Source organism: Athene noctua, chromosome 9, assembly GCF_965140245.1.
Source record: "Athene noctua chromosome 9, bAthNoc1.hap1.1, whole genome shotgun sequence".
NCBI classification, from domain to species: Eukaryota; Metazoa; Chordata; class Aves; order Strigiformes; family Strigidae; genus Athene; species Athene noctua.
The window spans coordinates 2,880,903-2,907,023 of record NC_134045.1 but is presented as its reverse complement, the minus strand read 5'-3'; the positions used below and the strand labels follow the sequence as shown (position 1 = coordinate 2,907,023).

General features: G+C 50.9%; 1 protein-coding gene across 1 annotated transcript in view; it reads left to right on the top strand.

Annotated features, from left to right (window-relative positions):
* The window catches only part of LOC141963915 (hydrocephalus-inducing protein homolog), a 109,628-nt gene that overhangs the window by 36,399 nt on the left and 47,108 nt on the right, over positions 1-26,121 (top strand). The window contains 9 exon segments of the mRNA XM_074913650.1: positions 2,985-3,084; positions 7,505-7,623; positions 9,584-9,807; positions 13,999-14,066; positions 16,021-16,256; positions 17,065-17,165; positions 18,417-18,552; positions 19,009-19,173; positions 21,428-21,580. Of these exon segments, the coding sequence (XP_074769751.1) occupies positions 2,985-3,084; positions 7,505-7,623; positions 9,584-9,807; positions 13,999-14,066; positions 16,021-16,256; positions 17,065-17,165; positions 18,417-18,552; positions 19,009-19,173; positions 21,428-21,580 (1,302 nt within the window).

The window sequence follows — 26,121 nt, the reverse complement described above, 5'->3', positions numbered from 1 at the left end:
CACTGCCATGTAAAATCTGCTGGAGAGGCCCCCCAGAGATGGGACCTTATGTCAGTGGACCGTTAGCGGCCAGTATTTTCAGGTGCTGCAATCTGTAGAAGCTGCAGCAGGTCACCAGTCTGTATAGGGTTTACTCGCTGATGGAAATAACAGAAAAGAGGAGGTGTGATTTTGGAATTACCATGTGGATGAGAACATTCTGAGCAGTTGCCCAAGCCTATGGGAAACAAGCTGATACGCAGCTCTGACTTTCTGAGCGCATCTCAAATTTGGTTTATTTTTGCATCTACACATGAGGCAGGTGTGATAGAGGCCCAGGTGGCTCCCAAGGGACAAAGTCCTTGCTGTTTGCTGCATCCTCCCTGCCCCAGCTTGTCTGTAAGTCCCATTGGAGACCTGTGGGAGCTGACTCCTTGGAAATGGCAACCAGAGGAGAGGGAGGACGAGGACTTACTGCTACACTGACCTTGACAAGTCCTCACTGTCCTGTCCTTGCCTGGTAGTGACTCCTCAGTGTCACATGTGAACTCTGGGCTGATGGAGGTGGTCGACAACATGTCCAGGTTACGAAGGTGCTCCTGTTGTTGATCCAGAGGTTGGGCCAGGAGGTGACAGTGGTGTTTGTTGCTGCAAACCTGCACCTCAGCTGGGGAACCAAGCCGGTCCCCATCCACATGAGAAGCTACTGCAGAGCACTTTGTTTTTTGGCGGAAGGCACCATCTCCAGTGGGAGCTGTGGTCCATCCCACAGTTCCCTGTGGGCTCTGTTATTTATGGAAAGAGGCAGATGTTAGCTTTGGCACTGCCTTTCTCCTAAGTGCCCTGAGCTGAGAGGATGCACTTTGAGTGTCATTTTAGTACTTCTGTTGCCAGCTCTGTCTATTTTTTCTTTGACTGCTTTGAGTGTGATTTCCTTCCATGGATTGCCTTCCCCCTCTGCAAAGCAAAGCAGGTGATTTGACCAGCAGTTGGTGGTGCCTGGCTTTTCAAGACCAGCTTTTTCTGACTCCGACTGGTGGAGATCTAGCAGATCCTCATTATTTAGGGGCTGAGGGAGGAGAGATAGGATCTGCCATGTATTTACGGTTGGGCTCTTGCAGAGAGATCACTTGTGTAGCTGTGAGTCCCGGGTGCCATCCCCTCCTGTATCACCGTGCTTTATGCTGTAGCAAAGCCAGGGTAGGACAGCAGGAGTGGTGGTGCTGTACCATCGTACATCCACCGTCTGTATTTTATGCCACCTGCCAGTTGCAGCCTGTCTGAGGCCAGAAGTGTTTCAGCCAGAAGTGTTGCAATACCATGTTCACAGCACTGCATAGTTTTACATCTGTCCTGGTTACCATCCACGGTGGCTCTCCATGCTCTGACTCCACTGCCATCCTATAGAGAACACGTCGCCCAGGCACGGGGCTGGCTCCTGAGGTGCCCCGAGGCTCGGACGCGTGTAGCAGTAGCCTGCAAGGGTGGGTAATGTAGCGTTTCCTTTCAAGCAGCAGTTCTTTTTTCCCCTGTGGGGTAGCAGGAATGCAAGGAACCTCTTCAACAGCCCATTTTAATTTCCCAGGAGAAATAACTCACAGTATTTTCTGTGAGTTATTTCACAGTTCTTCCCTCTGTTCTGTTGACTCTGAGCAGGCTGTGCCTTAGGGAATTATTTGCAGCTGCAGCCCAATAACTCACCATGTCATAGCTCTTCAGTTGTTGTGGGGGCTGTCCTTTGAGCTATAAGGGCTAATTCGATGGGAAGTATTATAGTTACTTAATATTTATGCTGCAGGAGTGCCAGAGGCTCCGCTCCGTTCAAGGCTCTTCTGGACAAAGCAGCGAGGATACCCAGCAGCATGCAGAATCAAAGCCTCGCTTTGCTGATAGAAAAAGAACTCTGTTCGTCTCCTTCTATAAGCTGATATTTTCCTTCCTTTGTCGAGTGTTATTACAGTTGTCAGAGGTGCCTCTATTTATGTCAACAAACACACAAGGAACATTTGTAATGCTAGGGGTTCAGGGGATGTAAGTGGTGTCTCACTTGCAAGAAGTGAGAGCCTTTAGAAACCAGGCATGCCTCCGAAACTGTGCGACAAGGCTCCCTGGGACTGAGCGCCAGTGCCAGGACTCTCTGGGCGAGAAGCAGAGAGAGAAGACCCCGAGGAAGCAGCAGAGAGCTGCAGACACACTGGTAGCATGGCCCAGACTTAAATCCCTGAGCAAGAGCATGACACGGAAAAGAGCCTGTTGGTTGAAAGAGGTGTGGAGCTGTAAGCAAATCCCATCTCTTCTTCTCTGAGCCTGTGTTCAGGGACACAGGAGCGTGTGCACCTCGCAGAGAGAAACAGGATGCTTCTGTCTCTCAACTCCTTTCCCAGATCATCCGTCAGCTGGAGGAGCCTGCGTGCTGGCTGGCTGCTCACTGCTCGGGGCAGAAGCAGCCGCCAGCGGGCAGGAGCGTGTTCTTCTTCTATCCCCAGGCAGGAGGGCTCGTTCTGCTTGGTGCTGCGTGCCCCACTCACCGCAGTACGTTAAATACTTAGGGGCATGGACAGGTGAAGGGTATAAGAGGCAGCACCTTTGTAACTAAGAATGGGAAATTCTCTTTGATTTGTTAAATCTCTCCTGACCTGAGTAAAAGTCGTCATGTAGCCATAGTGCTACAGAGATACATGGGAAGGTTTGGAGGCGAGAGGGACCTTTTTCTTAAAATGACTGGCATCTCTGGAGAAATCCTACTGGATTCACTGGAGCGTGAGCCAGTTTGGTGGCTTCATTATAGCCCTAATTTAACAAAATGCCTCTACCAGATGCCAGTAAAGGTAAGAGACTTAGAAAGTTCTTTTGAAGCTGCTTCCAAACCCCCCTAAATTTTGTTGATAACTGTTGCTTGTTCCCTGCTCTTCACTGATGCTCTACATAAAGGCTACAGGGCTGTGGTTGAAAACAAGAAATGTGACATTTGAAGCTAAGTGGTTTGCTGTCTTCTTCTGTTTCAGGAGGGAGATATCTGGCCAAATTCTTCAGCTGAAGTTAACGTGATCTTTAGACCCCGAGAAGCCAGAGTCTATCAACAAACGGTCTACTGCGACATCTCAGGTACGGCTCCTTTCTCCTGCTTCTGTTCCCCACCGTGGAGGCGCAAGTAGTCTTGCAGCCCCCTCGGTTCTCGTGTAGCTGGCAGGAAGGGTCAGTGGTCAGCAGGGTGCTGGCACGTGCCCACTGCCCCTGCGGTTTCCAGGTGGTCTCCTGTCCAAGGCCAGCCCTCAGGATGTGTGGCTACAAGCCTGGGTCACTGATCCCAGAACAACCAAGGCAGTGAAGGGTTAAGTTCTCATGCCGTGGGTTTGCCAGCATTTGCTCTGCTGCCAGGTGCCTGTAGAGGCCAAAGAGCTCCAGAGCTAAGCTTCAGTGGGCGAGCACCACGTCCCTGTAGACCATTTGCCTCCAGGAGGAGTCTTTATTACACGGATGCATCATCAGACTCCTGAGGCGGTAGGAGCTGAGTTACAAATGTGCTTCCAGAGCCTGGATCCCCTCTCACTACCCCGACACTGCCAGACCTTGGGTGGCTGAGCCCTGCTGAGTGCGGGCTGTCTGCAGAAGGACACCTCTGGCCAGCACGTGAGAATTGTCACCTTGTGGCTCTGAGTCTGTGGCGCCTCCGGGTACGTTGCACAGGGTTTGCTGTGCTCAGCGGGGTGAGCGGCCTCCCTGGAGTCCGAGCAGTCTGCTAGGCAAGCTTTACACTGACCCTGTCTGACAGAAGTGCCATCATGTCTTTTGCTGGGAGCAGTTGTCTGTGGCCCACGTGAGCTGCACCATCTCTGCCCTGGGAGAGGTGATGGCTTTGCTGTGCTAACCTGGGGCAGGGAGTACCTGCAGCAGGCTGCGGGGTTCGGGTGACCTCGTCCTTCCTCTCTGTCTCTGCGTGGTGCTGCTTAAGGTGTTTTTCAAGACTGGGAGAGCGCTGTCAGGCTTCCATCCAGGGAATGTGATGGTTTTTCCCCGTCTGAGAGGAAGAGGTGCGAGGCCCGTGGTCCTCCAGCAGCCAGGCGCCTGTTCTGGAGTGTGCTGAAGTCACTAACCCAGCTGCTTTGTCGCTTTACTTACTGCCCTAAGCTGGGGGATACAAATGTCATGAAACAGCTTTTTATTTATACTGTAATTGTGCAGGGTTTACTTGGCAAATGCCCCCTACAGTCATTACCCAGGGCTTGTGTTCACAAAGTGTCTTCCTGCCTCCCAGCTGCAGCTGCTAGAGCTGTGGAAGGAAAGGATCGATTTAAAAAGTTGCGCCTGAGGGATTCCTCGCTCAGTGCTGTGCTTCTGGCTCTGGGATTTTTGCTCTTGTGATGGGGGTGTCCATCATTTTGCTGAAGGCATCTCCAGGGGTTGTGCCAGGAGAGCGTTTTTGTTGCAGAGAAATAGGAAGACTACTTACATGCAACCCTTGAGCTGGTCTGAGAGTTACAGGAAACAGAGATGAGCAAACGATCTGTTTAGAAAGAGAAGCCTGCTCTTGAAAAGGTCCTGATGGACCCTTGGGAGAACTGAACTCCCCCACTGGCTCCTTGGAAGAGAACCTCAAGGAGGTCATTGAAATGATGCACCTAGCCCCCTCCCTTACAAACCAGAGCTGACCCCCTGTATTATCAGGGTGGAAACTGTCCCAGAGTCAAGGCCCCTGAGTGCAAGAAGAGTTTAAAAAGAGAACAGTGATCTTTAACTAGAGAGTCAGTTAACTTTGCTTCTTGATTCCTCTAAGAAGCATGACTGCCTTCCTCATGCACTTGCATGCCAGTCACAACGCCTTTGGAGGAAGGTTTGCAGAGGGTGTGTGTCCCTTGCTGGGAACGCTTGGGAGCTTTTCCCAGTGCAGCCCCATGAGTTGTGCAGCTGGATCTCATGCCCCTCTGGAAAGGGGCTTTGCTGGCCTCCACTTTTTTGCAGGTGCCTCCTTGAATTGCCAAGCAGATGCTTCTGCATGCAGTGATTTACAGAACTAATCAGCACTGTGCAACTTGCCAAGCTGGCAGTTAAGAAGTGGTTTGAAATTTGCCCTCGTCAAATATTGAATCTCAAAATGAACTTTCTTAGTTATTCATGCAAATAAAGCTGTGGCTCTTGAGTGCTGGAAAGAAGCACATGGTGGGGGCTCTGACACCTAAAATTCAGTTTTAGGTTTGTCCGCACACAGAACTGAGCTGGGTTACACCTTGCAAGACCCTTTCTTAAGCCACTCCTGCAGGGAGCAGCAGAATCCCACGTGATGATCAGTCCCTTAGCTTCTGACAGAACTGTCCTGCATCATGTAACACTATTGATGTGGTCAGATGAGAATCATGTTCAGTCACAAGGGACGGGGACAGTCTGTGAGCAAGCAACTGAGTGTCAGAAAGCAGCAGAAGTTAAGGACTTTGGCAGCAGAGCCCCGTGCTGTTGGGCCACCTAGACCCCTATTTATTTGGAAGCGAGGCAGCAGCGCCACCCTGTGCACCCTGTGACCCGCCGCTGCGTTATTCCTGCTGAGATCCCAGTGCTCGCTCCACAGCACCAGGGGTGGGTTTGGGACTGAGGACAAGGCTGTAGCCCCTCCATGCCCTTGGCCTGTGTGCTCGGGGACGTGTTCCGGTGGGAGCGTCCCAGGGCCACAGCCCAGCTGTAGCCAGGCCTTGGGCAAAGGCTGGATGCTCCTGGAAGCCGCAGCGAGCAGGAGGACTTACTCTCTCTTTTTCTCTCTCAGCTCTCCTGAATGCTGCCTGCAGTTGAGTCTGCTCCTCCTCCTTTGGGAAAAGCCCGCTCTGTGGTTCACCTGGAAGGAGGAAGAGCAACATTTCTGGGATTTCCTAAAGTTTTAAGTTCAGCGTAGGGGTAGAAGAAAGGATGGTTTCCAGAGACCACCTGGAGAGGGTGAGGGCCTACTGCAGAAGGGGAAGAACCGCCACTGATTTTTTGATTGCAGTGGCCAGGGAGTGTGTGTCTCAGCATGATCATGGACAAAAGCTTGTCACTTGGAAATCTTTGCCATTACCTAAGAGCTTTGATTATTTAGACCTAGAGTTTTTAATGAAAATTAAGCCACATGTGATGCAAGGTGGAGTGATCTTCTGACAGGTAGCACCCAGTACTGCCTCTCTTATGGTGTCTGGGAAATAGAAATACACAGCCTTCCAATTAATGCCTGAGCTGTGCAACCTGTCATGTCTGCTGTCAGCTGGGCTTTGTCTGGAACCACTTAAAAAATGTTGAATTCGACAAAAGCTCCCACGCTCTTCCTTTCTGGCTTGGACATTATCAAAGGTCCTCATTCCATGGTTGCAAGATCAGAAAGTCAGCAATCACTGAAAGGGCTGTTCCCAGGGAGAGTTTTCTCAAGTTGTGATCGAGTCACTGTGTTGTCCCACCTGGGCCGCTCTTTGCAATAGGAAGTAGTTTTGGACATTCTGGAACAACTATGCAGCAGATTAAAAAAAAAAAAAAAAAAAAATCAACCTTCAATCCCTAATTTTTAATGAATGGTGAGCATTACACAAAAGGAGAGAGGAATATTTCTGCACAAAAGCTACACTGAAGGTTAGACACAACTTCTGGGCCTTTCTTTTCCCCTTGTGCTACTTGCTTTCTGTGCAGAGTAGGATGGGATGGCAGGGAGACCCAAGCCCAAATTGGAGCCAGGGTTCAGGCACTTGAGGCTGCTGCAGTGGTTCAGAACAGCCTTCGGACTGCAGGATCCCACCCTGTCATCTTAGCATCTTCTTATGGAAGAAAATGATCATCTTAGAGTTTAGCTATAAGCCTTGCCGTCTCGGTTCCCTTTGCAGCAAGGGCTGTGTGTATTAGCAGTATGTTCATGGCTTCTCTGACCTCAGCAGTGAGGTTTTCCATACCTGTTCAGCATGCCTCAGGTAAGGTGTCTTTACAAAGCTGAGCTCTCGGTATCATGGTGGGCACAGGCGAGTGCTGCTCTCTGGAGATCACAAAGCCCTGTCGTATTTAGGTGCCGCTGCAGGAGGTGAGCCCTGGAGCCCCGGGCACGGAGCTGTGTGTCAGTGCTGAGATGCTCTGCCTGCTCTAGGCAGCTGTCAGACGTGCACAGCGCCGTTAGCAGGGAGCTTCGCCTTGCCTGGGCTCGTACTTGTCGGCTCCTGTGCTCTTGTCTCCAATTGCATCAGTACAGATGGCATATTTTTATCTTCAGTTCTGTTTCATGAGCTTTGTGCCTTCACTGAATGGATTTCAGAGCTCATCTAAGAACATGGGAAGAAATTCAGATTGTGTTTTAAACTCAGCATCGCTAACTGATGGCTAAATGAGAAACCAGCCCGAGGGGTTGGTTAGAAATTAGAAGCCAGCCCCAAGGCATATCTCCTGAGGGCAGGGAAGAGTCCTGTGTCTCCTCCTGGAGCACCTAGAGCTGTTCCCATCCAGGCCAGAGTCAGGGAGGAGCACTGAGGCAGCCTGGACAGTCCGGGATAACAGAGGCAATTACTGTACTGAAGTGGAAATCTCTCCGCAGGCCGCGAGACCAGGCTGCCCCTGCGCATCAAAGGGAAAGGCATAGGGCCTCGGCTCCGCTTCAGCTGTGAGCAGCTGGACATCGGGAAGGTGTTTGTTGGATTAAACCACAGCTATGAGGTGAGTAGTCGGGATTCTGAGGGGCTGGGGGGGATCCTGATGGCTCCCGGGGCAGCAGTGAGCCTCGTGGGCCTGTGGGATTTCTGGCAACTCGGGTCATTGTCAGCAGGGACTGTTTGACATACTAGTCAAGTCTGGGGGCTTTCCCAGAATCTGGATACTTCTGATGGGATCTGAAAGGTGCCTATGCTGTTTGTGAAGTCTTAATCCCTGCTTTTTGGCAACCTTCCTTGGGGATCAGCTGGGAGGCTTCATGTGAAAAAATACCCCCTTGACAGATGAAAGCAACACTGGGACAAAAAGATAAATATTCAGAGGCTTTTGTTTCAGCCCTGGATGCAATGCACCTTTGTACTCGGGCTGTTAAAAAGCAGCTGGAACAAATGTACTGAGTTTGAACTCCAGGCCATTGCAGCCAGCTTTCGGGTCAGTGCGTGCTGCCGGTCCTGGGAGCTGGAGGAAATCTGTCCAGCCTCTGGCTCAGAGCTGGGTCTGGCCGCGGAACTGGGAGTGCTTCCCCTTGCTGACCAGTCTCTTGCCACTCTTCAGATTTGCTGCATCTCTATGAAGAGCAAAGCATTTCTGGAGATGAGGCAAAGGAACTTTCTACGTATTTGCCTCCCCTGCCAATGGTGTCTTCTGCAAAAAAATGAGATAGGGCAACTGAAAGAGGTAGGAAATGAGGCAATACTTTCAAAAGCTTGACTGGGCAGGGAAGGATGCATTAAGGTGTTTTCTTACCAAAATATTGTGCTCTCTATGCATTTTTAATGGTGATACTTTATTGATTATCTTTTTATTATTTTCATTACTTGAGAAAATGTGACTGAGTAGATGATACTGCTAGTGCTGTGCTGACTGAAGGTAAACCTCAGCTCAGCACAGGATCCCTGAGTGCAATTTGTAACTGAGGTGTAAAAGACGTGAGAGGAGAGAGTAGTTTCCAGGTTACCCTTGCAGAGCTTGAATACGTGAATATCTTTAACAGCAGCTGCAAAATTTAAAAATGCTTCTGTCTCAATTTTTCTACCAGGTTTTACAAGGACAAAACTTAGGGAAAAGAAATCCAAAGCAGATAGTTAATTCCATGGAAATGGCAGGATTTGACCCTGCAGCAATCAGAAACTTTACTGCTTTGCTTTGGGTGGGTGTGTTGGTGACTGGCAGCAGCTGTGGGCATTGCTCGCCCAACGTGAGAAGAGCTGAATCTCAACAAGTGCTGCGGGGTTATGTCACTTGTTTGAGGCAGTAGATCTCTCAAGTGTTCAACAAAATATGGCTTAGTTTTAAATTTGTAGTTTATTCTGATAATGGTAAAGTCTTAGGTGGTGGCTGTGAATGTTTAGGAAAGAGAAATTCTTTGGAGTAGATGGAGCTGCTGTGCACCGCACGCTCATCCTTTCCTGACACGTCTGTTTGAGCAAAGACTAAGAAAGTATCCCATTAAAGACAAAATAAGAATCCTAAATGACATACCGTAGGAGAGCTGGGGAGTGCTTCTGAAGTTGGTGATAGTGCTGCCCTGAGGTGTCTTCTACCTGCAGTAAACTTGCTGGCTGCAATGTGTTGTGCCCTCGGCAGGATCGAACTCGTCGGGAGCAGAATCAGCTGTGTGATGATTCACTAGTAAAGCTGCAGCTGCCCTTTGCTGCTCTTAGGGACAGGTCTGAATCGGCTTGGTGATGCTGAGCGGCTCCTCTGCGCTGCAAGTCAAAGTGGGCTGCTCTGTGTCAGTGGAATAAACCCCGAGTGACTGTGTCTATGAAGCTGTCACTGCTTTGCATGAAAAACCCAAAGGCAGAACTTGTCCTGTTGCATTTTCTTTGGCTTCTGCCAAGCAGCAGGACACAGCATCTTCTGCATTTTACAGATGTTAATTGGTTAATCAGAAAACAAATCAGCCTTCTGTAAGAAAGGAAGATTCCTTATGTATTTCCCTTTTGCTTTCTTGCTGCTGCAGGTGGTCCTGTTTAACAAAGGAGCCATCGACGCTGCCTTCAACTTGGTCCCTCCAGCTACAGCTCTGGGCTCCTGCTTCACCTTCCTCCCCCAGGAGGGCATCATTTCTCCAGACGGGCTCCAGGTCATCCGGATCTCCTTCAGTTCCACCGTCCTGGGGAAGTTCACAGAAGAATTCAGCTTCAGTGTGACTGGATCCCCTGAGCCTGTGACCTTGACGATCAGGTGAGGAGGGTTATAGGAGCTTGGTGTATGCATCTGTAGCTGTTGGGTAATCATCTCCCACCTACCTCATTTTAGGATGAAACAGAGAAAAAAAGGTGTTGTCTAAGGTCTTAGTCTTGGCTTGGATCCTAGCATCCTCACACTAAGAGTCAAGGCTTTTTAACCTTATTCCAGTCTGAACATTGCAGTTGCATCAGCAAATGAAGCGTAATTATCTGCGAGAGGAAATCGTAGAATTGTAGAATAGTTTGTGTTGGAAGGGACCTTTAAAGATCATTTAGTCCAACGCCTCTGCAATGCGCAGGGACATCATCATCTCGATCAGGTTGTTCAGAGCCCCGTCCAGGCTGACCTTGGATGTTTCCAGGGATAGGGCATCTACCACTGCTCTGGGCACCCTGTGCCAGTGTCTCACCACCCTCACTGTAAAAATTTTTTCCTTTATATCTAGTCTGAGTCTTCCCTCTTTAAGTTTGAAACCATTACCCCTTGTCCTATCGTGACAGGCCCTACTAAAAACCCAGTCAAAATCTTTCTTACCAGCCCCCCTGAAGTACTGGAAGGCCACAGTAAGGTCTCCCCGGAGCCTTCTCCAGGCTGAACAACCCCAACTCTCTGGGCCTGTCCTCGCAGGAAAGGCGTGCCATCCCTCTGATCCCTCTGGTGGCTTCCTCTGGGCCCGCTCCAGCAGGTCCATGTCTTCCGTGTGCTGAGGAGCCCAGAGCTGGACACAGCCCTGCAGGGGGGTCTCACCAGAGTGGAGCAGAGGGGCAGGATCAGCTCCCTCGAGCTGCTGCCACCTGTGACCATGCCTCCTGTGCCCGTTTATCTTTCAAAGTCTTGGGTTCCTCTGGGAAGCAGCTTTGCCTTCATGGTTTGGGCGGGTGGCTCTGTGACTTTGCAGGACGCTGTTTGCACAGAATTTGGCAGCAGCAGGTTCCAACACGTGTCTGTGTGAGGGCCCCGGGGCTTTAAGTGACTACCTGTGCTGGAAAACAATTTGCCTGGAGGCTGTACAGGAAAGGTGTGGAGATGCCTGCTGCCCAGTCCGGGTACCCAGGAGCTGGAGTGACTCCTTCCTACAGGTAGCTCATTCCCCCTTGGGCAACGTCAGACAGCGGGATGGCATCAGCTTTGGGCGGTAGCTGGTCTGGGCCACCCCCCTGAACACACAGCAAGGCCAGCAGGGCTTTGGGGATGGGCCAGCCTGGGTGGCTGCAGCCAGAGGCAGTGTTTTTAAAATCCTCTGTTAATAATCCATCCCAAATGGGTAGCAGCAGCCTCAGCATCACCTCTCATGCTCATGGGTTGGGACAGGCTGTCCTCTTGTGCAGCCAGCGCTGTGGTGGTGCCTCCTCTCTGCAGCCAGAGCAGTGCTGACGGGGCAGACGGGGAGCTCTGCGGCTGGTGCCAGGGCAAGAGATAATCCTCACCAAGCAAAAGGGAGAAGGGGGAAAAAAGCTGATGATAGGAGAGGCAAAGCTCACTTGTCAGGACCGCAGCAGCATGCAAACTTGTCCCAGCTGGTCTTTAACCGCGGGCTGGTGGGGTGACGTGGTGTAGGCAGGAAAGCTGGTGCTGGGAGCCCTGGAGCTGTGGGGCTGGCTGTGCCTCCTCGGCAACCAGCCTCCTGGGCTGCTGCTGCTGGGAGGCTCTAGACGAAGGCAGTAAAGCAATGGGAGGACTCTGCGGTCGACTTTACCAATAAAATGAGGGAAATGGATAAAAAAGAACAGAAAGGTTATTACTTTGCAAGAGAAGAGTGGTGAATAAGTCTGTTGAGCTCAGTAAAGAAAGAATTACATTGGCTTTGTGTTTGGAGGGAAAGTGCTGCTTTTTTTTGGAAATCAAAAGGGAACATTTCACAATCAAATAATTTATTCTCCTCTGTTCCTCCCCCAAACTGGTCACAGGGTGTTATTGCATGAGCAGCTTTCTCCTTGAGCAAGGGCAGGTTTTGCTGGTAAGGATGCATTTATCCCTTGGATACTGCTTGGACAGCGCCCGCTGCCTCTGCCTCACAGTGGCCTTGCTCCTGGGGAAGGAAGGAAGGAGCTGTCAGAGGGACGGTTGTGTTTTGGCTTCCCCACAGCCAAATGAAGTGGTCCTTTTTTGCCCAGTGATGCCCTGACTCTCAGTGCCCATCATGCCCTCCCCTTCTCTGTGGCCACTCTCTGCCCTGTTTGGCCAGCACTGCCCTGGGCTCAGTGTAGACCTTCTGTCTCAGTGAAAGAGGATTGCTGGTCCTTTTTTATTTATTTCTTCCCCATCCTTGTACTCCTCCTCCCTGGATGGTGGCTCCTATGCAGCCCATCTGATGGCAGCCCAGCACACCCGCCTGCTCCCATGCAGCTGTCCCTCAGCAGCAATTCCCATTGCAGTCCTCTCCTCCCTGAGATGGCATCTGCCTCCTTGAGCTCTGTCTTGCTTTTCAAGGATCCCTCTCCAGCCTTTCTGTCATTCTCCAGCCCCACAGCTCAAACTGTTTGTTTTCAAATGCCCTTGAGATGTCCACCCACCAGGTCCAGCTGAGCCTCCCTCTTCGGAAGGTTTTGTGCACTGGATTTCATCCTCCATGGAGAAAAGCTTCTGGTTCTTTTGAACAGAGGAAAGCTGGCTGGTGGGACACTGGGATGCAAAGGAAGGAACGGGGATGAGAGTTCAAGCAGTTCCATTCCCACCTTGTGTTGTTATTCTTCCTGCTCTGCCAGGACCCTGATCTCCCTTCACACATGCATTACTTAATGCTACTGTAAAACACAGTTTTTGTCAAAACCACTGCCTATTCCCCCCTTCTCTTGCAAGCTGTACTGTTACCAGCTCTGGGTTGGCTCCTTGCCTGAGCCTTCTGGGCAGTCATTCCAGTTTAACTTCCCAGAGCACAGATTCGGTGCACTCAGGAGAAGGGGCAGTCATTTCCCCACTTGCCTGGCAAGGCTCATCCTTGGCAGTTTCCTTATGTCATCCCCAGTCGTGGCTGGTTTGGAGGTATTTTTCCATCGTCTCCTGGCAAATGCTGTGATGGAAAGCATATCTGCTCCCTTTGCTCCGTCTGGAATAAGCTGTTAGGGCTTGGGAGGTCAAGTCTGGTTATGTGAGGTCCCTGGAGAGGGAACTTCACCATCAGCAGGGGTTTGGTACCAGGCTTATTCTTAGGAGCTGATTCAACTGCAAGAATCTAGAAGTAGCGTTGGATTGAAACTCCTGAAAGTCAGTTTTTGAGTGCTCTTTGACTATGCGGTCAGAAGGTGTCAAGACCATAGGTGATTACTCGTTACATGGAAACCAACCTTACAAGGTGCCGGATGCTTGTTTCCTTGGTGCTTGGAAAGGGATGCTGGAAATGGGACAGCAGGGATGGACGCAGGTCCCTCCCGCGGGCTGCTGGGGTCTGTTCATGTGAGTAAAGTGAGAAGGCACTGTTCACTGTGGCCCTTGATTTTTAACTGAGGCAGAGCTGGCATTGATTGTCATCAACCATGAAGTCAATTAATGTTTGTTGTGCAGCTTCGAGTATGGATTTCAGTGGATGTGAGTGAGTTTTGGAGTTTGGAGCCTGTCTGCTGAGTTGAGGGACGGGCGAGGTGGTGCCCTTGGGTGTGTCAGCTGGTGCACTGGTGACAAGCTGATACTTCCCTCCAAGATCGAACTGTCCTATGAGTAGAACTGTTGCTGCTCTTCTCAATGGATGTTTGGGGCTCCCCTGGATTCATGTGTCCTGCATGTGTAATGATTGTGTGGATCAGGTCTTCTGAGAAAGGTGTTCATATACTCCATGGAAACACCAGTTCCAGCTAAGAAATACCAAAGCAGGGAACCCGTAGCTGGGAAGGCTCGTTACAGTGAGTCCCCTGTTGTGTGGACACCTCTGTCCATCACATCACGGGTGGGGAAACCGAGGCACAGAGCCATCACTTGTTCCAGGACCTTCCTGGGGCCAGCAGCAGCGTGGGGGCACACCCTGCCGCGGTGCCCTGAGCCTCAGCAGCAGCTGTCGGGTGCTGACCACTTTGCTTTGGCTGCCTGCTGTCCACATGGGTGCTGTGCTGAGCACGGGGGTGACAGGTTGATTTGAAACCCACCTTGGTTCTGAGAGCAGCTTTTACCCACCCGAGCGGTACGGAAAGCTGAGCGCTTTGCCATTCTCTCTAACCGAGCCAACATCTCCTCTGCCTGTCTTTGTCCTTGCAGGGGCTGCGTCATTGGACCGACTTTTCATTTCGACGTCCCTGCCCTCCACTTCGGTGATGTCTCCTTCGGTGAGTGTGCCCTGGGCTTGGTCCACGGGTTGAGAGCTCTGGGAATTACCAAAATGGAGCATTTTAACATAAGACCATCTGTCACTTGTGCTCCTCCATAGCAGCCTTCAGGGTGTTAAAGCCAGGGCTGCTGGTTGCCGAGGCAGTCCTGTGCCATCGTGAGATCAGTAGGACCAAAGGGATAGAAAGTCAGTATTTTTTGGTGTCCTTGTAGTCTGTTCAGCCCCAACCTCTCAATCCTTGACAGCAGAATGACTGTGAAAGTCCTTGTCCCAGAGGGCCCAGGGGATGGGCCTGCAGCAGAAGGGAGTTCAAGGCACATACTGGCCTGTAGCTGCTCTGGGTCAATGTTCCTGTGGCAAGGCAGGGATACCATTTACCCCCCTGACCTTTAGTGCCAGATGTTAATTAGCGCTGTGAGGGCCCCTCGTTGTCACCCACCAGGTAACATGCCCAAGCAGTAGCTCTGAATCAGGCACTGATGTCCTCGGACCACGGGCTCCTCCTTCCCCACCACAGGCCCAGCTCTGCTGACAGAGCCTGGGGCTGAGCATCCAGAGCGTCCCCGTTGAAATGCAGCTTCTGGTTCTCCATCTCAGTCTCACAAAAGGCTTTTGACTGAGATGATCGACAGTTTAAATGTGAAATCCATTGTGGACTGATTGAAGGGCCATTATCATTCTGTGCCCAGGATGCCTCTGTGTTTTCATGCTGTTCATGGACTTTTTAAGAAGACTCATTGCCTTTCCTGAGCTGCTTCTCCCCTCCCTTCATCACCACTCTGCTACTTCTTTATTTCCTTTTGAATAAAACAAGAAGAAACACACCAGACAGAAATGTGGAGGTGTAACAGGAGATTCATCCTCCCTAATGTAATTTCATTAATAAGGGCTTTTCAGCTGAAGGCAGCTATTGTATTGTGCTGCTGACTGTTGACCTGCATCTGGCGACTTTGGTCTCATTTGGAACTGTGAAGTCTGTGTTTGTCCTTTTTGTGCCCCTCCTGCCTCCCTGCTGGAGTAACTGCTGGAGGTGGGCAGTGGTCACTGTGGTTGGACATGGAGAACCCCCCCGCTGTGGCTGCAGTTGGTTTTCCTCCCCGTCGTGTATTCAAACGACGCTTGGTGAGCAGGCCACGGGAGATGTCTCCTTCTCGCAGAGCTGGCCAGCCGAGCCAGATGTCCAGGCCAGAGCAGGCTGTGGGCTGATGTCCTGTCTCTGCAGAACACCCCCCCAGGTGTGGCTGTGTCACTGCTTTTCCATGAGGGAAGGCGAGTATCACAGCTCAAGTGATGCCGACCTGTGCAGGGCAGTGTGCAGTGTGGAAGCCGTGTCCTGTTTGTTAGGTGGGGTGGAACATGGCTCCTGCTGATTTCTGAGCAAGCATCAGGTTTGCCTCCAGTGCGGGGCCGTGAGTTGTCACGTGCTCGGTCTGGTAGCCCCAGACAGGAGATGCCTTAAGGGTCCTGCCTCGAGAAACTGCGTTAGAGTGCTTTGCGTCATGCTGTCGTTCCCAGTTTCATCCTTCCTTCCTTTTACTGCAGCTTCTCCTCGATGACAATACCCGCTTTTATATACTGAAAACTGTGGGAGTGTTCCCAGAGTCAACAGGGCATTGAATTTTGAGAATAAATGGTCTGTCTGGATGGACACTTGTAAGTGAGAACTAATTGGTGCAGGTTTGGGGGCAGGCGAGAGAGCTCCTCACAGCTAGGGAGAGAGAAACTTCTGGGGTTCAGCATCGCCAAGAGTGGCCATTTCCAAGGAAGGAATCTCTGCGATCAGCGTAAAAGGGAGCTTAAGTGACAATTAATTCCTTGCGTAACTTCTCAGTTAGCTGTACTTCAGATTGAAAAGAGCTAAACTCCAAGCCCGGTTTTATCGTAACAGGCTATTCACATCAGGAATCATGGGACAGTTGGTGCATAAATTCATATTTGTGTCATTTTCCTAGGCTTTCCTCACACCTTGTCGTGTCGCCTCACTAACACCTCCTTGGTGCCCCTCACCTTCAACCTTCGCATTCTTGGGGACGGCTTGGGAGAGCCCAGTGTCAGCAGTCTTGCTCAGATGACAGAAAACACTCACCTACTCCAGAGAAAGGGAGCCCAGCGTCAACTCAGGCCAAGAGAATTCAGCATAAAGCCCCGCAGAGGGACCATCCGCCCCCTGGGATTCCTGGATATCCAGGTATGGGAAGAAGCGGGTGGAGCTGGAGCTTCACTGAGGGATGGGAGGGCTTTAGCACCGCTAGCTCTGAGCGCAACGCGGGGAGGATATCTGCACTGGTGTTGGGCTTTTGTTAGCTGGGTTACTCTGGGGCTTTTCTGGAGGACCACTGCTTTGTTCCCAGAATGGTCAGCTGAAGATCATGTCCCATATGGTCAAGTGCAGAAGCCATTATCTGTTTCTGAGAGCTGCTTGGAGCAGTTTCTTTGATTTAAAGTGGGCAAAGGAAGGGTGAGGACAGAAGGTGGCTGTTAAAAAGAGAGATGTCATTGTATAAAGCACTTTCCTTTTATTCCCAATCTTATTTGTCCTCTCCTGATGAGCAGAATGAGTTGTATTCACTGCCGTGATCTCCAGTGGGGACTGAAAAATCTCTGGCAGCCATGAACTGCACAGCACCTGCTGGGCTGCATTTTGCCCTCAGCTTCCCAGTGTAAAGCTGAATCTGTTGAATTCAACAGATTGCCTCTGCATTTATGCTGTTGTAGTTGAGATTAAAAATTAGTCTTTTAATTTTAATACAGTGGGGAGTAGAGCATTAATCTAATAGTGGTTACATGTGCCCTGGTAAGTGCAAGGTGTATTTAACAAAGCAGATATGTCAGAAGACTTTTGTTACTCCCAGCAACTGTGCTCTGCACATGGACCAGCAGAAGAGTTAGGGCAAAATCCTCCCTTTCCTGCCCATGGAACGAGAACCGGAGGACAGCACAGGTGCACGATGGCTTTTGGGAGTGATGAAGTGTTCGGTGCTCTTCTCTTCCACCAGGTCACCCTGTGCTCCAACACTCTGCAGAGCTACGAGCTGGCTCTGGTGGTGGACGTGTGCGGTGTTGGCAGGGCGGTGTCGGCGCTGCTCCTCACAGCCAGGTATCGATGTTTTCCTTGCAGCTCGTCGTCTCTCCTCGTGCATCCAGCACCACGCTGCCTTGCACGTGGTTTGCTGGATCCATCTCCCAGTGACAAGTGTTGCTTAATGACGTAGTTCTGCCCAGCCAGATGTGAGATGGGCAGTGTTCTGAAAGCAGCACCTGCGCTCCACGGACAGGCGTGGCCCTGAGCCTTTTTCTAAAGGGAACAGTAATTCTATTCATTATTGGCCTGGGTTTTGGTGCTTGAGGTGTAATAAATTTCCAAAGGGCCATCTTTCCTCCTTCCTGCAAGTGGCGGACTTGTGCTGGGTTGCAGCCAAAATACAACATCCATTTGGGCCGCAGTGAGCAGCCTGCTGGGAGCTGGTGTCTGGGTCACTTAACGAAGGCGCATGGGAATGGGAAAGGGGCTTATGGCAGGACTGGTGAGGGGAAGCTCAAAGCAAGATCTTATGAAGGGGAAAGTAGTCCTTGATGTGGAAGGTGAGCTCAGATTTCTCTGCTTCCCTCTGGTTCTTTTGAGCATTAATGTTCTCAGACTTAAGCCAGAAGTTGTTCTTGCTGCAGGCAGATTCAGCCCTGTTGTGCTGCGGTGGGTGTCGGTTTAATTCCAAGAGGGATGAGTTCACTGTGCTGTTCCCTCTCCCAGGCAGAGTCATCCAGTCAGTGCCTGGGCTGCAGTTTTGTAAAACAAGTGCAAATGGGGACAGAGAGTGCACGGAGCCGTGGGGTGCAGGAGCTGGGAGAGGGTGATCCCCCACTGCCTGAGGCCGGGGGTGGCTGGTGCCCTCCATCGCCGGGCAAAGGGCTGAGTTCTCAGGCAGGGCAACAGCGGTGTGGGAGAGGAGGCAGTCGTTCTCACTGAGACACTGGGGTCTTGTGCCCTTTGAGCCTTGGTGAGCACTCGGGGGGAAGGCTGCCCCAGAGCTCACGCCTTGCCGGGACTGTTGGGAGGGTCCTTGCAAGCCTCCTGGGGCAAAGAGCGGGCAGAGCTGATCAGAGAGCTCTGGCACAGGGCACCGTGCGCTGCCCGGGCACCTGGCAGCCTCTGCGAGGCCGAGTCCCGGGGTTTGCCCCACCTTTACAGGCGGTGGTGGAGTCAGAAGCAGTTAAAGGCCATTTATCGCTGTAGGGGTATTAAGTGTCTATTTGACAAATGTGCTACGCTCTGTTTCATGCTACTTGGGGAGTAAACGAACTCCACATTCTCTCGTATCTCTAATTCCCTTTCGGTCCTCTCTTTGCCTAGATGCGTGGTTCCTGCGCTGCGAGTGCTCAACCCTGTCATGATGTTCGGACGGTGCTTCCTAAAATTCCCTTACCAGCAGATGCTGACCCTTGTGAATGACAGCGATCTCCCAGGCTGCTACAGGGTTCTTCCTCAGGTTTGGCATTGCATCCGCCTCCTGCCCTCAGACGTTACTAAGGGTTTATTAGGGAAAAAAAGGGTTTTGGATAAGGCCTTGCTGGTTTATATTGAAACCTAAAGGTTGCTGAGAAAAGGAAGCTACCTGAATATAAACTTCAGGAAGCAGTTTAAACTTTTTAGGAAGCAGTTTATATTCTAGTCTTTGGGGTGCTTTCATGCAGGAGAACTTAGAGGGTTGTGAAAAGCTTCTGCAAGGAGGCTGCCAGCACAGGAGTGGGTGTGGGTGCAGCAGGTTTTGGACCCTCTGAGGATGCTAAGCCCATACAAGTCTTGTATCTTGCTTTGTACCTTTCTGCTTTCTCCTAGGGGTTTTTGAAAATGTGTGTGAATTGCCATTGTGGTAGATGTTGAGGAGTTCAAAGTTTCCCCCAAGGTCACTCCTGTGTGTTGCGTTTGACTCTGTCCCTTACAGGAACACAAGGAGGACGCTTCTGTGTGGTACTCCAGCCCCGTGCCGTGGGGGATTGTCCAGCCTCGCAGCTCGGTGGAGGTCCCGTTGACGCTGGAGGCCCAGGTGACGGGAGAGCAGGACACTGTTGCTCATGTTGCAGTGTTTGGGAGTGACGGATCCCCTCTGGTGAGTTCTGGGGGACGTGGGCCTTGGTGCGACTCCTCTTGGTGGGGTGTGAAGCCTCAGGCAGGGTTGCTAACTCCGGGGATCCTTCCCGGGAAAACAAGAACTTGTAATATATGCTGGTGTGGACAAGGAAAGAAGGGGTTTGTGGCATACGCAACAGCTAATGTCTGTGAAACAAAGAGCTTCACAGTCAGAATTATGACTGTTCAGCAGGGATTCTTTATTCGCAGCGCTGGGCAGCGCTGGGGATCGCTCCACCACAAGTGCCGCAGCTACTAGCAAAGCTCTCTGACTAATATACAGAATTCATTTACGTAGTAAATGAGCGTGCATTGTAAAAATAGACTGAGGGTCTTCTCCCCCCTGGTGGTCCACATCGTCTTCCTCACACTGCCCGCTGGCTGAACTTGAGGTTTCCCGTGTCCATGCATGGTCATGGAGTGACCTCACCATCCTTCAGCTCCTGTTTGTTCCGAGGGGGTTGGTGTAAACCCGCTCCCAGTCGCTTTTCGTGACACTGGCGTCTTCTCAGGCGCTTGTCTTGCGTTCTTAGGTCCCTGTTATCAGGGATGTACTCAGGGAGGTTACCAGGCTGTCTAAGGCCTGTTTTGTCTCCACTAGGCAAGGGTTTACAGGTTTCAAGATGTTTTACAAGTGGGTGAGATGTCAGAGGGTAGTTAGGAAAAGAGTATAAATGAAATAGTATACATTGCAGTACAATACAGGAAAAATAAAAGCTAGTGAAACACAAGTGATGGTTAACGTTAAAACTGAGCATCCTACTTTACTGGTTCCTATCCATTAACAAGGTCAGGAGGTCTTGTAATCTCAAGTATACTTGCAGCCACTCCCCTTCACCTAGAGAAGAGGAAGGATGGTATCATCCCAGGTGGTAATCTAAGTGTCTGACACAGCATTTAATTACAGCTAGGTCAGACAGGATAAGAAGGCCAGTCTGAAGCCCAGAACAACCCCTGGGTCTCGTACTCTGCTGTGCGATTAGATGAAGAGCTCTGGTGCTTCGTTAGGCCTTTTGTTCAGGAGCACACAGGGACATCCCTGAATCCTGCTAACGCAAGCGCTGTGTAAGAGGCCGTGCTGAAAGTCAGGCCCGTCACGTCTGAGAAACACCCGTCATAGCTCTTTGCTGAGAGCCCCAGCCAAAGACTCATGAGTCTCCACGCCGCTTGCACCTGGAGCGCAGAGACTTTTTTTTTTCTGCCAAGCTTGGAAATGGATGAGGCAAAGCATTCCTGGACTAAAGCTTCCTGAAGGCTGATGTTCACAGTCAGGCATACACAACAGCAGCAATGACCACGAAATGTAGGCAAGAGAATGTTGTCTGTAGTGTCCTGGCTTCATTTAGCTGAAATCAAGATCAAATACAGTTAATTAAGGTTTAATTTAAAAGGATATCAACTTTTGAAGCAGCTGTTTTAAAATGTCTTCTCATCTCTGAGGATGAAAGAGGATGTCGGAGGGCTCCTGTGAGCCTTAAGCTTTCTGTAACAGAAAGAAAGGCTGACATTTTGGAAGTAGTTACAGGGATTTAAACTTTTAATGAAAGAAGTGGAAATGATGCTGCTAAATCTCCTGAATGCCTCCTGAATGTTTTTACTGATGTGAGGAGGTGGTTTAGCAAAGGGATCCACATTCCTTCCCCAGTAGTCTGTGACAGTTCTTCAAGAACAGAACTTTTGGGTCTCAGACTGTCAAAAGGAAAAAATACTGCTTGTATTATTAATAATTAATGCCCATTATCCATATAATACCAGGAATAGACGTAAGTGCAAATCAGAGCAACTAACTTGTGTGATCTCTACTCTGAAGGGCCTGCTTTGCCTCTGGCTGGTGCTGGCTTTCACAGGCGTAGCTTTGGGACTAAAGCCACTGTCCCAGTGTGCTGTGCAGCAGCAGGAGTCAGGGAGGGTGCTCTGGGGCAAGACTGAGCAGTAGAAGGAGTGGGAGCAGGCACAAGGTAGAGGAAGGAGAGTTACCAGTGCGGAGGAGGTGTGAAAAAGCAAGCATGGGAAACAGGGTTTCTTTATCCCCTGATAACGGGAGCTTGTGTCTTTCAGATGGGATCAGTCCAGGTCCCACACTGGCTCCAGGCCTTTGGTTTCAGTTTTACAACACTGAAAACTTCAAACAGCCGTAATTATCCCCCAGTCTAGGAGTACCCTTAGAGCCGTTTAATCATTTTAAACTTTCTCTCTTCTTTTTTTTGATCTTTCCTACCTGCTTTCTGGAGCAGAAAATCCATCTAGTGAGCACTGGAGAAGGACCAGTTGTCTACGTGCATCCAAGCAAAATAAATTTTGACAGTATCCAAGTTCTGCAAGATGCCTCCCGAACTCTCCACCTCTCCAATCAGAGTGTCATCCCTGCATCCTTCAGGGCAACGATGGTAAGTGTCTGTGGAGCTATTTTCCAACAAAAATGACTGACAAGCAACCTGTGACTTAATTATTATATGCAACATTTGCATATCACTAGATGATTGAGAAAGCAATGTATTCCATCACAATGCAGCAAGAGGAGCCTGGTCTGGGGGCAGTTTTAGCTGGGGGACCCCTGAGTAAAACAGAAAATTTGCATAGATGCTTGAGCAGAAATGAGTCTGGATCAGTGTTGCAAGTTCTCCCTTTATTTTGTGGAAGGTATTTAGCTCTAAGACTCATGTGTTTGGAGCTCTGAGACCAAGAGAACGCCGTGGCCCTTTGCTCCTGAAAGGGCATGGGTTTCCACACGGTTTCCCTGTTAGATCTGCATTTGCTTTGTGCCGAACTGCTGGTAATGACAGAGACTAGGGTGTGAGGTCTGGCCTCAAACTGCTCGCAGTGAGGTGAGTTTCACACCTGCTGGGTGTCAAACCAGCTGGGTTGTTGCACAAGAACATAGTGTAATGGTGGTGTACCTACGGTGGAGTCCGTCGCGTTGCAGAGCACCTCTGGAGACTGGCTGCAGAGAAAGGCTCTTTAATCCTGGAGGCTGCGTAGGGTGAGAAGCTGCACGGCCCAGGGAGGGTGGGTTGCTCCTGGCAGGGGGAGCAGGGCTGATGCAGCCAGCACGGGCTCGTGCGCTGAGGCCGGGTGGGGTGTGCTCCCCACTGGAGGGGGGATCTGTGAGGGGCTTGAAAGCAGGGTTCGGAGGGGGGTTGTTCTTCTCCGTGCCAGGTGGGTCAGACTCCTGGGGCTGGTTAGCCCAGGCCTGGCACTGTGGACTGGGTGTTGTGGATGGAGCATCAGGCAGTGTGTGAGAGTACAGGCTCAGCCTCCTGGGCCAAGGACGGGGCTGAATTTCCCTCACGCGGCTTTTCCAGCTGTTTGGGGGATAAATGTAACCTCAAAGTGGGGGATTCCCAGGGCAGCTTGCTTTGATTCCACAATGAAAACCTGCTTTCCATCTCTGCAGAGAGCAAGCCACCTGGGGTGGGTGGTGCTGGTGTGTGAAGGACGGGGTTTGCGTGCTCATAGCAGGCCCTGACCCGCAGAGCTGCTCCGGCACTGCTGTCCGGCCTCACGCCTGCCCTCCCTCCCCGGGCAGCCTGTGTGTCCCGGGGGGCTCGCAGGGTGTCTCTGCCTCTGCATTGCCTCAGGGCCCTAAGGCGTGGGGCTGGGCAATAAGTCCTATCCTGCTTCACTGCCATCTCTGCAAATATTGTGGCTAATCAATAAATAGAACAATAATAGCAGGGGGGTCAGGGATGGTTTCTTGCCCTGCAGTAAGGGTGGGCTCTGCTGCTCCGTAGTCCCCCCCGCTGACCCCACAGGCTTGACTTACCCCACCGTGAGCATCTCGGCTTCTCAGGACAGCTGCTGCTATCACGGAGGTGTTCAAGGGAGCAGGTCCTGAGAACCTGCTCGATCAGTCGTTTCAGCAAGGGCTCTTCAGACTCTTCATCCCCCCGATGCTGAGCTCCAGGGGAGCAGCACTGCGGCAGGTGAGGTGTGCTCCAGCTGCTCCCTGCCCCCAGCAGCTGCCTCCTTTGGTGCTGCTTTGCTGCCTCAGTTGAAGTTTCGCCCTTTGCTGCTGCCTTAGGCTGCCTGGCCGTTTATTGAGGGGAAGAAGAGAGGACTGAATAATTTTGGAGATAAGATCTGAGATGCAGTCAGGTGCCAGGGTGAACTGCACACGTACCTCTGAGAGCAGAGGCAGTCCCTTAGCCTTGCTGGTGGGTGACTTGGGCATCCTGCATCCAGTTGTGCCCCTGAGCCCAAGTCTTGTGTTCTCTAAGACAGAAAAGCTGCTGCTTTGATTTCCTGCCCGGAGATTGCTGCAGGACGGTGAGCTGTGATTTCCCTGTCTCCTGTTTGATGGCTGATCTCGAAACCGTGGCTGTTTGCAGTTAGGCTTAGAGATCACGGTCCCTGCTCAAAGGAAGGAGCTATGATTGACATTTTCACAGCAGCATTGCATCAGCAATGTTACAGCACGCTGACTGTCAGCTCAACAAACAGAACAAGATTAAATAAAGGGACAGCAACAGGGCAAGTATAAGTTTAGTATCTTGTTCGAAACAGGAAAGGAAAATGCTGTAATGCAGATGGCCATGGTGCCACCTTGGTGGTGGTATTAACCATCACATGCAAATTGCTGTTCCTGTCAAGTCAAGATTTCTTCTTGCTCTATGGGAGAAAAGAGCATTATCTGAGCAAGGCAAGATGCTTTTTTTGTGGGTAACAGTGCTGTGCCCTTCAAATGATATCTGTAATGCTATTTAGAAATGAGTGTTGAATTAACTTTCCAGGATATGGGCAACACTGGCCCTGAATATGGGGTCTCTTCCAAGGTGAGCAGAACTTTTGAAGATAAGATGCTGTCCTGGTTCAGCTAGGATAGGGTTAAGTTTTCCCCAGCAGAGAGGGGGAAGGGATCTCCAGCCAGGTTATTCATACCATGCTGACCTCAGGTCCAGGCGCGGGAGCACGGGAATTCTTTTTCCTTTGTGGCTTTGGTGGCGGGGAGCACGGGGCTGTCTGTAACCATTGCGGTATTTCTCTGTATATCTTTTGTCTTGTTTACTGTTATTACTGTTTATTGTTGTTATCATAGCTACTGTTGTTGTTCAGATTGTTTATTACACTGCTGTATTAAATTTCTTCTTATCTCAACCCGGGGTTTGTGCCCTACTTGTATCCGAGGGTGGGGGAGTGACAACAGCAACGTGGTCTCCGGTCCCGGCAGGGCCTAAACCAACACAGCCTTTTTGGCGCACCAACGTGGGGCACAAGAGGGTTGAAATAAGAATCAAAAAGGGACAGACCCTGACCAGAGTGTGCTAGAGCAATCTGTTGGGTGCAGTTTTTCTGTTTGTATTTGTACGGTTTGATAAGACAATGTTTGCAATGCTGGCCCACTTGCTTGCGTGGTGGAGCTGGATTATTCCTTATATCCACTGTGTGTTCTCAGTGCTGGTGTTTGTTATCAGTGGAAAATGTGTAAAGGGTCTTATTTTGCTGTACTGGCTCCTGACTGCTTATAATGTGTTTGTATCGCTGGGGGGGGGGCGGGCCAGTACCTGTTTGCCGTTTGGGCTTTTTTTAGGGGTCTCACCCCCTCTGTGGGTGAGCCAGGGGAAGAGATCCTCTCGGTTTTTGAGAGTTTCAATTATCCTTGGAGCCTGCAGGGCAGTGTGATTGCAGCACAATGCTTTCTGAATGCCTGCCAGATCTTGTTTTGGGCCATGCGGCGCTTCTCTAACAATAGCAGTGCCTGGAAACCTGCCCCGAGGTCAGATAATAGTGAGTGGCAAGGGGTTGGGAAAAGATGGGCGAAGGCCTGAGTCGGTGGGCACCCCCAATGCTTTGGAATTTCACTCCCAAACAAATGCAGAGCCCTGAGAAGCTGATGGAGTGCTTAGAAAGGGTGTGTTACCAAGCTGGCAAAACCCAGGAGACACAAATCGCTGCAATGTGTTGGGGACTTGCCCATGCCTACCGTGTCCTCTTTAATACCACCCACTGCCCTCAGGGGGGAGAAAAGGCTACAGAACCTGAGAGTGAAGTTACTGGTACAGTATCCGGGCCGGGGGAACAGGCAGAAGCAGTGTCAGTCGCCTCCACCAGCACAGCGACTGGGCCAGAGAGCCAGGCAGTGCCAGTGTCAGTCGCCCCGATACAGAAAACAAAATATACCAGAATGTCAGCTGGCAAAGTGGGGGATGGGGATGAGCCAGGCCCAGCACGGGAACAGATGCACAGGCTTAACTCTTTCCAGAGCTGTCTCACCAGAGCCTCATGGTGCTCCAAAAGCTCACCTTTTAGTTTAGGTTTTAAAGGCCATGTTTTGCTAATGCAGCAGTACCAATTTGCTGATTTCCAGCCAGTTTGGTCTTGCCAGAGCTGGAGGGAACCATTCATTGTAGCCACCTGTGCCTGGAAACACACGGCATCAGTCATGAGCAGGGGTCATGGCCAGGAGCGTCAGTCTTGCCCTGGTGACAGGTTGTACCAAAACCTGAGGAAGGTGGAAGGCTGCGTCCCTCCCAGTGTCGCACAGGCTTAGGTCCAGCAGGCTTAAGTCCAGAGCATGTGGCTCTTAGAAAGGGGAGCAGAGGTGTGGAGGAGACCTTGGAAAAGGTGCCTGAAACCTGGCCACAGGGGGCAGTTTGGTTTTTATCACGTTAGGTATCTTATATGAGTTCATGCCCTTTCAGAATTGCTGTTTTTTAGTAATGGAAGAAATTGTTATCCTGCTTGTCTAGGGAAATTAAACTTGTCGTATCATGCTGTACCTGTTGGCTAAATGAATTAAAGAAGAGTAGAATCTTCAAGGCAATTATGCTCCTAGAAGCAAGAGTGACTCAGGAGGGTGCTTTTCCCAAAGGAAAAGCAGGAGGAGTTTGGTTATCAAACCAGGTGGCCCTGATCTCCCCAGCCCAGCGAGGAAGCGCAGATGGGTTCTGGAGGGGTGAGCTCTGGACCAGGGACACAAATGGAGACAAGT